Source organism: Macaca thibetana, chromosome 5 (assembly GCF_024542745.1).
Source record: "Macaca thibetana thibetana isolate TM-01 chromosome 5, ASM2454274v1, whole genome shotgun sequence".
In the NCBI taxonomy this organism is placed as follows: domain Eukaryota; kingdom Metazoa; phylum Chordata; class Mammalia; order Primates; family Cercopithecidae; genus Macaca; species Macaca thibetana.
In genome coordinates this window covers 48,909,417-48,922,243 of record NC_065582.1, presented here as the reverse complement: position 1 = coordinate 48,922,243, position 12,827 = coordinate 48,909,417, and the positions used below count along the sequence as shown (strand labels likewise).

General features: G+C 47.8%; 1 protein-coding gene and 1 pseudogene across 1 annotated transcript in view; both read right to left on the bottom strand.

Moving 5' to 3' along the window:
* Window positions 1-12,827, bottom strand: part of TBC1D9 (TBC1 domain family member 9) — a 136,500-nt gene that overhangs the window by 15,128 nt on the left and 108,545 nt on the right. The window contains exons 14-15 of the mRNA XM_050790211.1: window positions 3,450-3,548; window positions 3,207-3,275 (exon numbers count right to left, since the gene is read on the bottom strand). Of these exons, the coding sequence (XP_050646168.1) occupies window positions 3,207-3,275; window positions 3,450-3,548 (168 nt within the window). The remainder of the gene's footprint in view (window positions 1-3,206; window positions 3,276-3,449; window positions 3,549-12,827) is intronic.
* On the bottom strand, window positions 3,555-8,540 carry LOC126954603 (trinucleotide repeat-containing gene 18 protein-like; annotated as a pseudogene).

Genomic DNA, 12,827 nt, shown 5'->3' with positions numbered 1-12,827 from the left:
AATGAGCATTAGTGGAGCCCAGCAGCCTCTCTGTGGGCAGCATGGTGTTGGTGATATACTCCGGGAAAGAACCCCTTAACCTGAGCTACATCGGTTGACAAAGATTACCCAAAGCATTTCCTCCTAACTAAGCATCCCAAGTTGCTCTGAACCTGGCCTGAACATGAGTGCAGGCACTTTCATGGTGCTCACAACCATTAAGATAAAACATGCCCTTCAGATCATCTCCCTTGTTCCTTGGTGAGAACCCACAGACCATCATTTGGGGACTATGGGCCCAGAGACTGAAACAGAAGGGCTAATTTGGAAAGAGTTCAAGAGAAACCAGGGCAAAGGGCCCCTGAACCACATTTTCCATGATATCTGCCTTAGGGTGCATTCTTTAACCTTTTCTCCTCAAGTTCTACCCAAAAGCCTGTGTAGTCAGCTCCTTGGGAGGAGGACTGCATCAATCCTTTGTATCTCCAAAAAAATACTCAGAAATGGGCTTTCTTAAAAAAAATTTAAGGACAGGGTCTCACTCTGTTGCCCAGGCTGGAGTGCAGCGGTGTGATCCTGGCTCACTGCAGTCTCGACCTCCTGGGCTCAAGCGATCCTCCTAAGTCAGCCAGCCTCTGTGCTACAAATGTGTGCCACCATGCCTGGCTAATGTAAAAAATATATTTTTTTTAGTGATGGGTCTTGCTATGTTGCCCAGGCTGGTCTAGAACTCCTGGGCTCTAGCACTCCTCCCTCCCACCTCAGCCTCCCAAGTACCTGGGATTACAGACATGAGCTACTGTACCTGGCTCTAGAAATTGGCTTTTTAAAGTAATAAAAAGTCTGGCAGGGTGACTAACACATAGTGATGACTCAATAAATGTTTAAGAAAATGAATGAAAGCCAATTAAAGTGTTACAATGATTCCATAAAGTGTCCATAACTGAAGTTTTATATTGGATTCTTTAGTAGAAGAGACTCTGTCCCATCCCTGACACCAACCGAGTCTCAGGTTCTTCTGGGTCCTCAGTAGAGCTGGGGAACTTGTGTTGTCAACACACCGTTAGGAGAAGGTTTTGAGTATAAGAAAAGTGCTTTCCTCAGCATATTCTCAGGGTTCAAATGACACAGTTGTTATCTGAAGGTACACAGACCAGAGAGCGCAGCAGTGCCCAGGTTAAGATGTGGCTTCGGCCGAGTTTGGTGGCTCATCCCTGTAATACCAGCACTTTGGGAGGCCAAGGCAGGTGGATCACAAGGTCAGGAGTTCGAGACCAGCCTGGCCAATATGGTGAAATCCCGTCTCTACTAAAAATACAAAAATTAGCCGGATGTGGTGGCAGGCACCTGTACTGCCAGTTACTCAGGAGCCCGAGGCAGGAGAATCACTTGAAACCGGGAGGCAGAGGCTGCAGTGAGTCGAGATCGTGCCACTGCACTCTAGCCTGGGCGACAGAACGAGACTCCGTCTCAAAGAAGAAAAAAAAAAAAAAAAAAAAAAGATGTGATTTCAATGACTTCCAGATCCAGGACTTCTGTACAGCCATCCCCGGTCCTCCTCCTTTTGCTTTCCCCGAGTCAGCCTCCTCTGTACGCTGTCATAGTCCTTTCTCTTACCTGTCCAGGCTCTTGCTGCCTCCAGCTGCTACTTCCACTTCCATTTAGCTCCCCACAAAAATCCTGGCCCTGCCCCCATGCCCTGTGAAGACTTCTGGCCCTCAGCATCCCTTAAAAACCTGATCTCAGTTGCATCGTTTTCTCCTGCCTTACGGATCTCCAACTTACACTACATGGAACAATTAGCTACAGGTGCTTAACATGTACGAATAAAATATTCATGAGCTGGCACACCACAGAGACTGCACCCTCAAGTGCTGGAGGCAGGCTGGCAGGAGCGCCGCTGTCCACTCTGTTGATAATGCTAATGCTGCATCAAGTGTACCACCAAGCAGCCTGGACACCCAGAGTGCCTCCATCTTTCTGGGCTTCGGTTTCCTCATCAGAAGAATGCAGGGACTGTGTTATATTGAGAACTGATCACTAATTTATCTATTAATTCAACACACATGTTTGGAACACCTATGAAGGCAGAGACTCTAGTATTAGTACTAGTGCACTTTACCAGGCACTGGTGACACCAACATAAATAAAACGGTGGTACCCTCCAGTGGCGAACAGGCAGTGGGCGACACCAGCAAGAGCAGTCCTAAGCAACCACATTTTCTGACTGTAAGAAGTAGAATACCAGTGTTCAACTCTGGTTTTTATGTTCGTTTCTATTTCCTCCCGTACTATCTTTGCAGTTCTCTAAACAGCCAGATTTAGTTCTGACGGTAATTAGAAACTGTGATGAAATTGGCACCTGCATAAAAGGCATATTTTAAACTTTTTTTTCTGTTATCACATTTTAACCTCTGATGCTGATGATACCTATGACAAAAATATTTTTTTTCCGAAAGAAAAAATTGTACTTTGCTTTATTTATGACCATAATACTTTACTTTCTTATTAAGAATCAAGATTGGGGCCAAGTGTGGTGGCTCACACCTGTAATCTCAGCACTTTGGGAGGTTGAGGCAGAGGTCAGGAGTTCAACACCAGCTTGACCAACATGGTGAAACCCTGTCTCTACTAAAAAAAAAAAAAAAAAAAGAAAGAAAGAAAAAAGAAAAATACAAAAGTTAGTTGGGTGTGGTGGTGTGTGCCTGTAATCCCAGCTGTCCTTGGGCAACAGAGTGAGAGATAGACTCTGCCTCAAAAAAAAAAAAAAAAAAAAAAAATCAAGATTGGTAGAGGAGGAATTATAAAAGGAAAATCACAGAAATTTAACCAATTATACTTTTCCTTGGGCATTTAAACAACTTTATTCTAACTACACGAGGGTGTTTTTACAGCTTAACACAGGAAATCACAATTTGCAGGAATTCAAGCAGAATTTAAACTTGATCACCATTGCTTTTTAATAAGTATTATGAAGCAATAACCTTTTTTTTAAGGTTCAAGTAAACAACTAGAATATTATTAGGAGTGCAAGGGAACTAAAACATCAACTTAAATTGGTTATAAGAATGTTTATTTTCATATTAAGTACTTGAGTTTTGTACTCTCAGCTCTAGCTTCCTATTTATATTATCCCTTTATTTAACAGAAAAATCAAGAACTAACTGAATTATTAAGGTGAACTCCTTTACTCTTCTGAATGGGCATAAATTTACTTTGAAACTCACCTTGAAAAGAGCATAAAGTTCTTCCAGCTCATCAATGGTAAAGGAAGTTTCTGTCACAATGGTTCGTACCTATAAAAATATTAAGCACAATGAATTTCACAAACTCAAAAAGTGTCATGCTGGAAAAATCCCTAATTTTCCCCTTTCAAATTGGTTTCAGTTCTGTCAGGCAGAATTCACAGCCAGCAGGAGTGTGAAGAAGGAAGACAACAAAGGCTGCCTGCTACTTCTCAAAGGACTTACCACGTTGCGTTTCGTAGTATCCTCCAGTGTCTGGATCACTTTCAGTCTCTGTTTGAATCTCATCTGTTCAATCAAATCTGCCCGGATAGTTCCAAATTTCTGGAAAGGAGCAATATTGGTGTCTCTGAAAAAACCTCTTACAGCACACAATATCCTGTCTGCAGAATGCCTGCAACACACTCTTGACACATGAAAGAAATGACCTTTCATATGACAGGCATCCTACAGTACACCTTTAGTTACTGTTTTAAAGCCACCGAGCAATTAGAAATAAATATCTGGAAATTCTCAGGCAGCTCAGCAGTTGAATTAAATTTCAGAGTCAAATGTATTTTCCTTAAGTCATCGATTTTGTCAAGAAGCGCTAAATAAGGCTACTTGTGTATGAACAAATGCTTCAAAGAAAGAATCTTCTCAACTAGCAGAAAGGTCTAAGGCTAACCATTAGACTAGAAGATTGGAAGAAACCTCCAACCCTGTGTGAGGCTCCCTGCTCCTGACCAGTAGGTTCAAGAGCATTTGTCCATCTGGCCCAGAAATGCATGCTGTGTGTCTCCTGATGGCAGACACTGTGAGCTAGCCATCTCTTCAAGCTCCCTAGTACCCCCCTAAATGTTTGTTGTCAAAAGCCAAACCAGTCTATCTGAAGGCAGAGAAAGAATATGTAAGATTTTATATCTTTTAGGGATGCAAAAGAAAGACAAAGAAACCCCGCTTAAAGTATGAAGCTTAACCCATGGAAGCAGTGACTGCAATAGTTAAATATATTTGGAAATCAAAAAAGTATCTGAGACAGGTCTCAATCAGTTTAGAGGTTTATTTTGCCAAGGTTGAGGAAATGCCTGGGAAAGAGATGCAAGTCACAGTAGGCTATGTGGCTTGCACTTTTTCCAGGGAGGGTTTTTAGGGCTTCAATATTTAAAGAAGAAAAGGGGCAAGAGGGGGAACAAAGAGGAAAGGGAAAAAAAGAGGGAGGGTATCACATGTTGTGCAAAAAGGTGGGGTAGAGGGAACAGTCAACTATGTATTTGTCTGGCACTCAGTAAATCTGTACTTTACATAAGATAAAGTAAACATACAGTAGGGGAAGATGACAAATATGACCTTATCTTAGGGTGGGGGGGGCGTAGGGGGGGTGATTTCTAGTCTTCGGTGGTCTTGTACCTGTGAAGAGCTGTTAATTTACATTGTCAGGGTGAGGGAGGGCCCCTTGGGAGACATGAGGCCTTCTTTCTTGCAGCTATGTGTCTAGTAACAAAAGGAAAGGCAGCTTTTTACAAGACTCAGTTTCCAAGCGTAACTTTTCCCTTTGGCAACGTGAGTTTGGGGTCCTAAGATTTTGTTTTCCTTTCACATAGTTAAAGGATAAAGAAAAAGCTGACAAACAGCATCGAGTGTTGGTAAAGATACAGTGCAACCAAACTCTTATATACTGCTGGCTGGAGTATCAGTTGATACAACTGTTCTGGAAATCCGTCTGGCAGTATCTACCGACTGAACATTCTTATGATTCTCATATTCTGCTACTAAGTATATACCCCCCCAAAAAAGCATATATATATGTGTGTGTGTGTATACATATATGCTATATATATGTAATTTTATTTTTTTTACCAAAAGACATGTGCTAGAATATTAATAGTGACACTATTAACCAAAAGTCAGTAACCACTCCAATGCTCATGCACAGAATGGATAAATGGCAATATCATCACATAATCAACTATTTTGCAGCAATAAAAAGAACAATGTGTTTAAATCTTACAATCATAATACAAAGAAAAAAAAATACAAAAACAGAAAAGAGCATATTCCGTGAGATTCCATTTGCATCAAGTTCAAAAGAAATCAAAGATAATCTATGCTTTTAGAAGTCTGGAGACGTATTAACCACGGTTGGATGGACAGTGACACGAAAGGGGCACAAGGGGCACTTCCGTGTTGCTAGTATGTTCTATTTTTGATCTGGGTAAACAGTTACATGAGTATACTAAAACAGAGGCTTTAAAAAGAGTGCCTTTGTGAGCCTTTGACCTCTTTATCAATACCTACTCCCCAGGAATTTGCAACCATTTCTATCACCTCCACTTTTTCGTTGTTGTTGTTAAAAATGAACTCAATATGTTTTAAAGCTTGGTATTATCAAAATCGCAGTACAAACATCAAGTCACACGCCCACATGACATAATTCAATTTATAAAATGTTTCTCGGGAAGCCCCCACTGGGCCCATGCCCAAAGAGAGCCCGACCCAAGCCTGGGGTCTCTGGGTGGGCAGAAAAGGTGAGTATGGGGGTCGGGGGGGAACTCGGGGTAGGGGGAGGAGGGCAGAGAGGAGGGAAAGTGGAGAAAAATGCAGACTCAGAAGCAGTCCATATAACAGCTCAGAAAGAGCTAGCCAGCAATAGTATCACAATGATACAGTACAAATCAAAGAAAAAAGAAAAAATAATTTGGCTGATACAGCAGGCTACACTGCCAAGAATCCAGATGGTGGCCTTCCTGTGGCCATCCGCACGTGCCTCCTCACCCACCATCTCTCCCGTGTGCCCACTCGCTTCCCTCTCGCTCACTTGCAGGCACTCTCTCACTAGGAAACACGGAAAGTATTTTGTGTTTGGAGCTAGTAACCTTAGTCAAATGAGTCCTCCGAAGAGTCGCTGAAGGAGGAATGCGCCTCAGCCTCTCGAAGCAGCAAACAAAATGGCCGCGTCCTGCTGGTGGCCGGCTTGGGTTTCAGAGAGGGGCGCCAGGCCCTCTTGGTCAGCTAGGGGCTGCCAGTTGCCTTGCTGTTCTTTGCCACCATGCGACACAGGAGGGAAGGCGTCAGTTTGGATCTAGCTGGAGGGGCCTTGGGCGGGCCACTCTCCTTCAGGAATTCTTCCTCTTCCTCTGAGTGCGTATTGTATTGTAAGAGTAGCTGCTCACTTCAGAGGCAAACACGGAATGGGCCGACTTGGGCTGGCCTCTGGCCTTGAACCTCACCCCTATCCTCCTGGCTTTGGCGGTCCTTTTGTGTTTACCTTCTCTGGAAGATTTCAGAGACAGGTCGAGGCCCTTGGCCAGCACCTTCCTGTCCTTGCCCAGCAGGCTGTCATAAGGAGTTAAGTACCTGTTGCAGGCCCGGCCAGTTTTCCATTTCCCCCCAGCACTGTCCGAAAACTTGAAGGGTGACTTCAACTTGTCCTGCTTGGTGAAGGACAGGGCCTTTGTCGAGCTTGCCTGCCAACTGTTCCTGGTCGCTGGCCATCTTCTTCTTCTTAATCTTTATTTGACTTACGAAGTCAGACGAGGCCTCGCATACCAAGTCTGGTTCCTCCCCCTGGCCTTCCCCATTCCAGTGAGGGCATTGTGTTCCTCCTCGGGCCCTTTGTGTCTCTTCCTTATTCCTGCTCCCAGCTCATAGTCATCTGATGTCAGCAGAGACTTGCTGCTCGGCTTTCCGCTACTGTTGCAGCTCTTCTCCCTCTTGCAGGGGGCGACAGGGCGCTCGGGGGCGTGGGTCTGTTTCCGTGGCCTGCGTGCCAAGCTTCCATGGGACTCCTCGTGCCTGTCCTCGGAGTCCCGGCACCGCCGCAGCTTCACCAGCTCGCGCTGCTTCTCCTTGTACCGGCGCTGGACCTCGGCCGGCCGCATCTGGAAGTCCAGCTCCAGGGCGTCCATGTCCTCCAAGGAGGACTTTATGGGGTACATTCGCTCCTCCTCCTTGTGCATCCAGATGTACTTCTTGTGGGCTTCAGCTCCCGTGGGAGCCGCAGGTTCTTGAGCGGGTCCCACCACGGGCCCATCCAGCACCTCCCTAAGCATGTGGCTGCAGGCTGCCAGCAGGCTCTTCAATGAGGGCCGCGCCACCAGGGCCCGCTCCGCACCTCCCACCTTCTGGCTCCTCCTCTCCAGTTCCAGCTCTGCGATCTCGCTCAGCAGGGTGATGCCGTGCAGAAAGCTCTGCTCCAAGACAAGGCTCTCTGCATCTTCCAGCTTCTCCAAGGCCTGGACTCCAGCAGCACCTGGAGAGGGCAGAGGCCTGGCCTGGGGCAGCTCCACGGCTGCCTCCAGGGCGTTCATGCCAGCCAGTGGGTCTTCCAGGCCGGTCAGGAACTGCTCAGAGCTTGCCTCTTCCAGGTAATCAGGTGATGCTGGGCACAGGCACGGCCTCCTGGGGCTCCAGTGTCAGGCACTGTCTCTCCCCGGCGGGCACGTCACAGTCTGACATTTCCAGGCTGGGCTGAGGCTCGCTCGGGGCTGCCTGGACCAGGCCTTCCTCCGGCGCTGCCTCCGCCGCGGGCACCTCCACCGGCTCCTCCTTGGCCTCCACCAGCGTCTCGGTGTCAGCTGCCATCCCAGGTCCAGGGCGGCTATGCAGGGTTCTGTCCGGCTCGGGGAATCCAGGCGTCCTTCAGGCCCCTCTGCAGTCTGGGCACTTGGAGGGCTTGGTGAAGCCCTGCCCAGTGGCACTCGGCGCCTGGGCCTCCAACAGGCCACCTCCGCAACCGCCTGCAGGGCTCAGGGTAGCCATGGTTTCCGTGGCTGGCAGTGGCAGCGGCAACTCCAGAGGTGGCAGCTCCGCGGGGTGCTCATCCATGTCCTCCATCTCCACTTTGCCTCCCGCTTGGCCAGAGGCTCTTCCTCCGGGCCCTCCCGCAGCGGCTCTGGGATCTTGGAAGGGGATAGGCGGATGGGCTTGTCTTCACACGAGAGTGTCAGGCACCTGGGCCCATCAGCTGGGAACAGCACATCAGGGGCCAGGCCATCCGCATTGGCGGCCGCTGTGGGCTGCCCCAGGAAAAGGTAGGGCCTGGTGTAGTGCGGTGGCAAGGTTTGGAACGGGTACCTGGGCGGCATATCTGAGAACAAGGTGTGGAAGATAATGGGGCTTCCTTCTACATCTCCAAGTCTTCCTTCTTGAACACATTCTCGGGGGACTCTTCCTTGCGGGTGATACCCGGGGTGGGCAGCGGGGAGGGGGGTGGCGGGCTGGTGGGGTGGGAGCTGGGGGTAGCAGGGTAGGCGTAGGCAGGCGGCTTGGACACGTCCTCCAGCTGCTGGATGACCTTGGTCTTCAGGGAGGCCACGGGGGACGCGCGGGGCGATGGCGGCAGGCTTACCGCCTTGGCACAGATGCTCGCAGGGCCGGCGGCCAGGCCGGGGGCTTCTGCAGCAGCATCCCGGGGCCAGCGGTGGCCAGGCCAGCCTTGCCCGCGGCCTCCAGGCCCTGGTTGCTCCCCTTCTCCTCCATCTCTGCCGGGTACTCCTGCGCCTTCAGCCACTCCAGCTGGGCACTCCTTTGCAGTTCCAGGGCCTGGGCCACCCACTGCTGCAGGTACAGGAATTCCTGCGGCTGCAGGAAGTGCTGCAGCGAAAAGAGCTGCAACTGCTGGGCGTGGTGTAGGGGGCTACAGCCCGGAGAGTACAGGGCGGGGCAAAGGGGCGGCACGGTGGCCCGCTCCATCAGCTCCGCAGTGTGAGGCAGGTGATCGCTGGGAATGACCAACAGCTGGCCCTACTGGGAGTCCCTGACAAACTGGTAGGCCGACGGCAGGGAGCCCCCACGGTTGGTGGGAACGCAGGGGCCATGCCCTAGTGCAGAGATGGGGGCCCCAAGGCCTAGAGGTGTCCGGCAAGCCACATGGACGTGCTACCCGAGCGGGACAACCAGGGGTCGTGGCCAGATGGGCTGCGAGGTCCACAGACTAGCAACCCAAGCCTGCCAGCCCCGGGCCAGGGTCACCAGGACTTTGGAGTTCAGGCCCTTAGGAGCACAGCTGGCAGGGTGCAGGCGGGCCAGGTCAATCAGCTACTTACTCTCTCTGAGCAGCTTCTCCTGATCTCAGTCCAGCCAGGCCCCCAGCAGCCGTTACTCCTGGTGTCTGGCCCAGGGTTCACACAGTCCTCATCTGCTAGGCTGTGCCCTTTCACATTACTCAGTGACACAGGGCACTCCTGGTCTGCCAGCCCAGGCCCCAGCCGGCCACTGCCGCTGCTATCCTTCTGCCAGGCCACGGCCACTGCAATGCCCACCGGCGAGTGTCACACTTCTGCCTCACCCTGGGCACCAGAGCCCTCGCACCCAAAAGCCTTGGCGCTCTCTGGCCTTTCCAGGCCCGCTTCAGCTGCCGGCCTCCACTTTTAACTACCCCTAAGCCACTATCCTCTCTTGCAAGAGCCTCTAAATACATCTCTGCGCTTCCTCCAGGCAATGCATCATTATCTTCCCCCAGTAGTAAGAATATCAGACAATGCTCTTCCTTTGTTTAAAATTCCAGTGATTTTTCATCCTCTCTCGGGATAAAATTCCAAGGCCTCTAAGCCCTTCATGCTCTTTCCACCTTTCACAATGCCCTCTCTGTCCAGCCACCACCAACCTTTTCTTACTCATCAGTTCTAGTGGCCTCTTCTTGTTCCCCAAGTGCATCATGCAGACTCCCTGCCAGCCACAGCCTGAGCACCGGCTGCTGGCTGCCCCCTCTGTGCTTCTCTTAGACAGCACTGTGTTCGCTCCTCCATGGCACCTGTGTCTCTGCTAATTGTCATCTCACCAGAACAATAAACACTCAGAGAAACAGTGTGTCCCCACCCTTCACTGTGCTGTGTTCCTTCTTACTTGCCTTTAGCACCACCTTGCATTTGTTTTTTTTTCTTTGTTTGTTTTTGCTTAGTAAATCTATCACTACTTACTCTATGGCAGAGACTGTGTGTGACCAGGACATGAGCTGAGGACAGTGCTGATTCACAGGTAAGTGCTCAACAAATATTTGCTGAACTTAGGGGGTCTTCATGATCATCCCAGGAAGTAAGTGCTCTTCTTATCCCCATTTCAGAGACAAAGAAATCAAAGTCTAGCAAAAATCATCAACTTGCCCAAGTCTACACAGCCGGTAAGCAGCAAAGCTAAGTTTGAACCCAGGTCGTCAGATTCGAGAACTCGTGCTCTTAGCTCCATCCCGGGGAAACTTCCTAGCGCCTTACCTCTCTGACTGGCTGCACAGCACAGTAGGTACCCAATAACTGGTTAGGGATGCCAGATTCAATGAATAAATATATAGAAAATACAGGATGCCCAGTTAAATTTGAATTTCAGGAAAACAATGAATACTTTTTTAGTATAAGTATATCCCAACCAATATTAATTAATCCTGTATTTTTTCTGACATCCCTATAAATAGCACCTCTCTATAGATCAGTCCGTGTAGTGGAATCTGAACTATTATATTTCCTAAGTTGGAGTTTACAGCAAAAAAGACTATGCCTTTCTAGTACCTTTTACTTTCTGTTTTGGAAGGACTAATCCAGGGAATTCGGACCCAGGCATTCCTTTCAGATGATCAGAGCAGAAGAGTACACTGACATCTCTGAATCTGCCCAGTCCATCTTCCACCAGCAATGTGGTGAGTGGGTCTCAACCTTACGAAAGCAGGATTTATGGAAGAAACTTCTTATCTCCAAAGAAGTGCCTTCCAAAGGTGGAATTGGATTCTTGTCAACAATGAAGATGCAATATGCATTTGCACTGAAAAGCTGGAATTCAAGAGTTAGTAGGGGCTGCCATTAATGATGAAAAGCAATTATATTTAATTCACTATGGGGTTTTATCTTTGGCTAGGAAAGAAAAACTTTCAAGGAAGGTAAGTCTTTTGATCCAAACAGAAAAGCAGTGAGCATCCATTGCAAATTACATGCCTAATGATGAAGAACTGGGAATTTATTACTTCAAACTGGGACATAGCATGCCTGTGATCAATAAAAAACACTAGCTGTGAGACAGAAGGAAAGATAGCTTTATTGTACCTACAACTGTCAGGGACATTAACATGCCATCTCATCTGCACCTTACAATAACTTTAGTGAGTCTAGACCACTACCTCTGTTTTATGAATGGGCAAACCAAGATTTGGAGAGGTTAGGTCCCCCAGAGTTCCACAGTGGTTGAGCTGCAAGTGGTCTGAGACCCAGATAAATAGCTTTGTAACTCCACCAACTACCATTCTATCATAGGTAGTAAGTTCTTCCTTGTCTCTGGGTTAAAAAGAACATAAATTGTGGAGCTAGACAAAATTTGATTCAAATTATTGTTCTTTGACTAATTAGCTACGTGAGTGAGCAACTCAGTTGAGTCTTCTGACCCTGTTTCTTCCTCTATAAAATGAGACCCCAAAGCTGTCCTTGTAAAACTGTGTTGGAGATAAAGATACATTAATATAAAGTCCCAATAATAGTAACTAATATTAAACATTGGCTTCCTCACAAGCCTGACATTCAAACAGCCCGGTGTGTCTTATATCTAATTAATATCAACTAGAAATGGATTCTGCTATTTGTTAGGTAGGGCTCCTTCCTCAGCCAGGACTCTGCAACTAGCCAGAGACCGAACACAATGGCCCTTCCCTCTGGTGCAAATGGTCCCAACCTAAAAGGAAACCATGGACTCCAAGTTTCTGCTTGGCTATTTCTGGAGGATTTGTAAAGGAATGAGAGCAATTAGAATGACATGGGGATCTCTCTCCCTCCCCTGACTTTGGGAGGGGCTCTGCCAGAATTAAATGCTAAAAACAGGACAAACAAAACTTGGCTCAGTAAATGCTGCAGCCAACATTTCCCATTACCCAAAACAAAGATACAGGTGTGGATATAACATATAATACCTTCTCCCAGGCATCGCATATTCCAGTTCCTTGAGAAGCGCTAGTTTACTAATGTAACAATAATACTTGTTGCAAACAGAATTTGTGCTGGAGGTAAGGGACCCTACAATTATTATTATTATTATTATTATTATTTGTTGTTGTTTTGAGACGGAGTCTTGCTCTGTTGCCCAGGCTGGAAGGCAGTGGTGCGATTTCGGCTCACTGCAAGCTCCGTATCCTGGGTTCACGCCATTCTCCTGCCTCAGCCTCCCGAGTAGCTGGGACTACAGGTGCCCGCCACCATGCCTGGCTAATTTTTTGTATTTTTTTTTTAAAGAGACGGGGTTTCACCATGTTAGCCAGGATGGTCTCGATCTCCTGACCTCGTGATCTGCCCGCCTCAGCCTCCCAGAGTGCTGGGATTACAGGTGTGAGCCACAGCGCCTGGCACAATTATTTTAATTTTCTAAAATTTCCCTTCCTTGAACAATAAACAAAATTATCTATCTTTGTTTATGTCTCTTCTCCAACTCAACTATTTTGAAAATTTTGTTTTGATGTAATACAACTCAATTCTTATCTGAATGTTTCTGTGGCCTGTTTCTAATTATTTTCAGTTTAATTTCTAACATCTTTATTGGCAGAAAGGCAATTTATTATTTTTTTTGAGACAGGGTCTTACTCTAGTGTCCAAGATGGAGTGTAGTGGCATGATCACGACTCACTGCAGCCTCAACCTCCTAGGCTCAGATGATCCT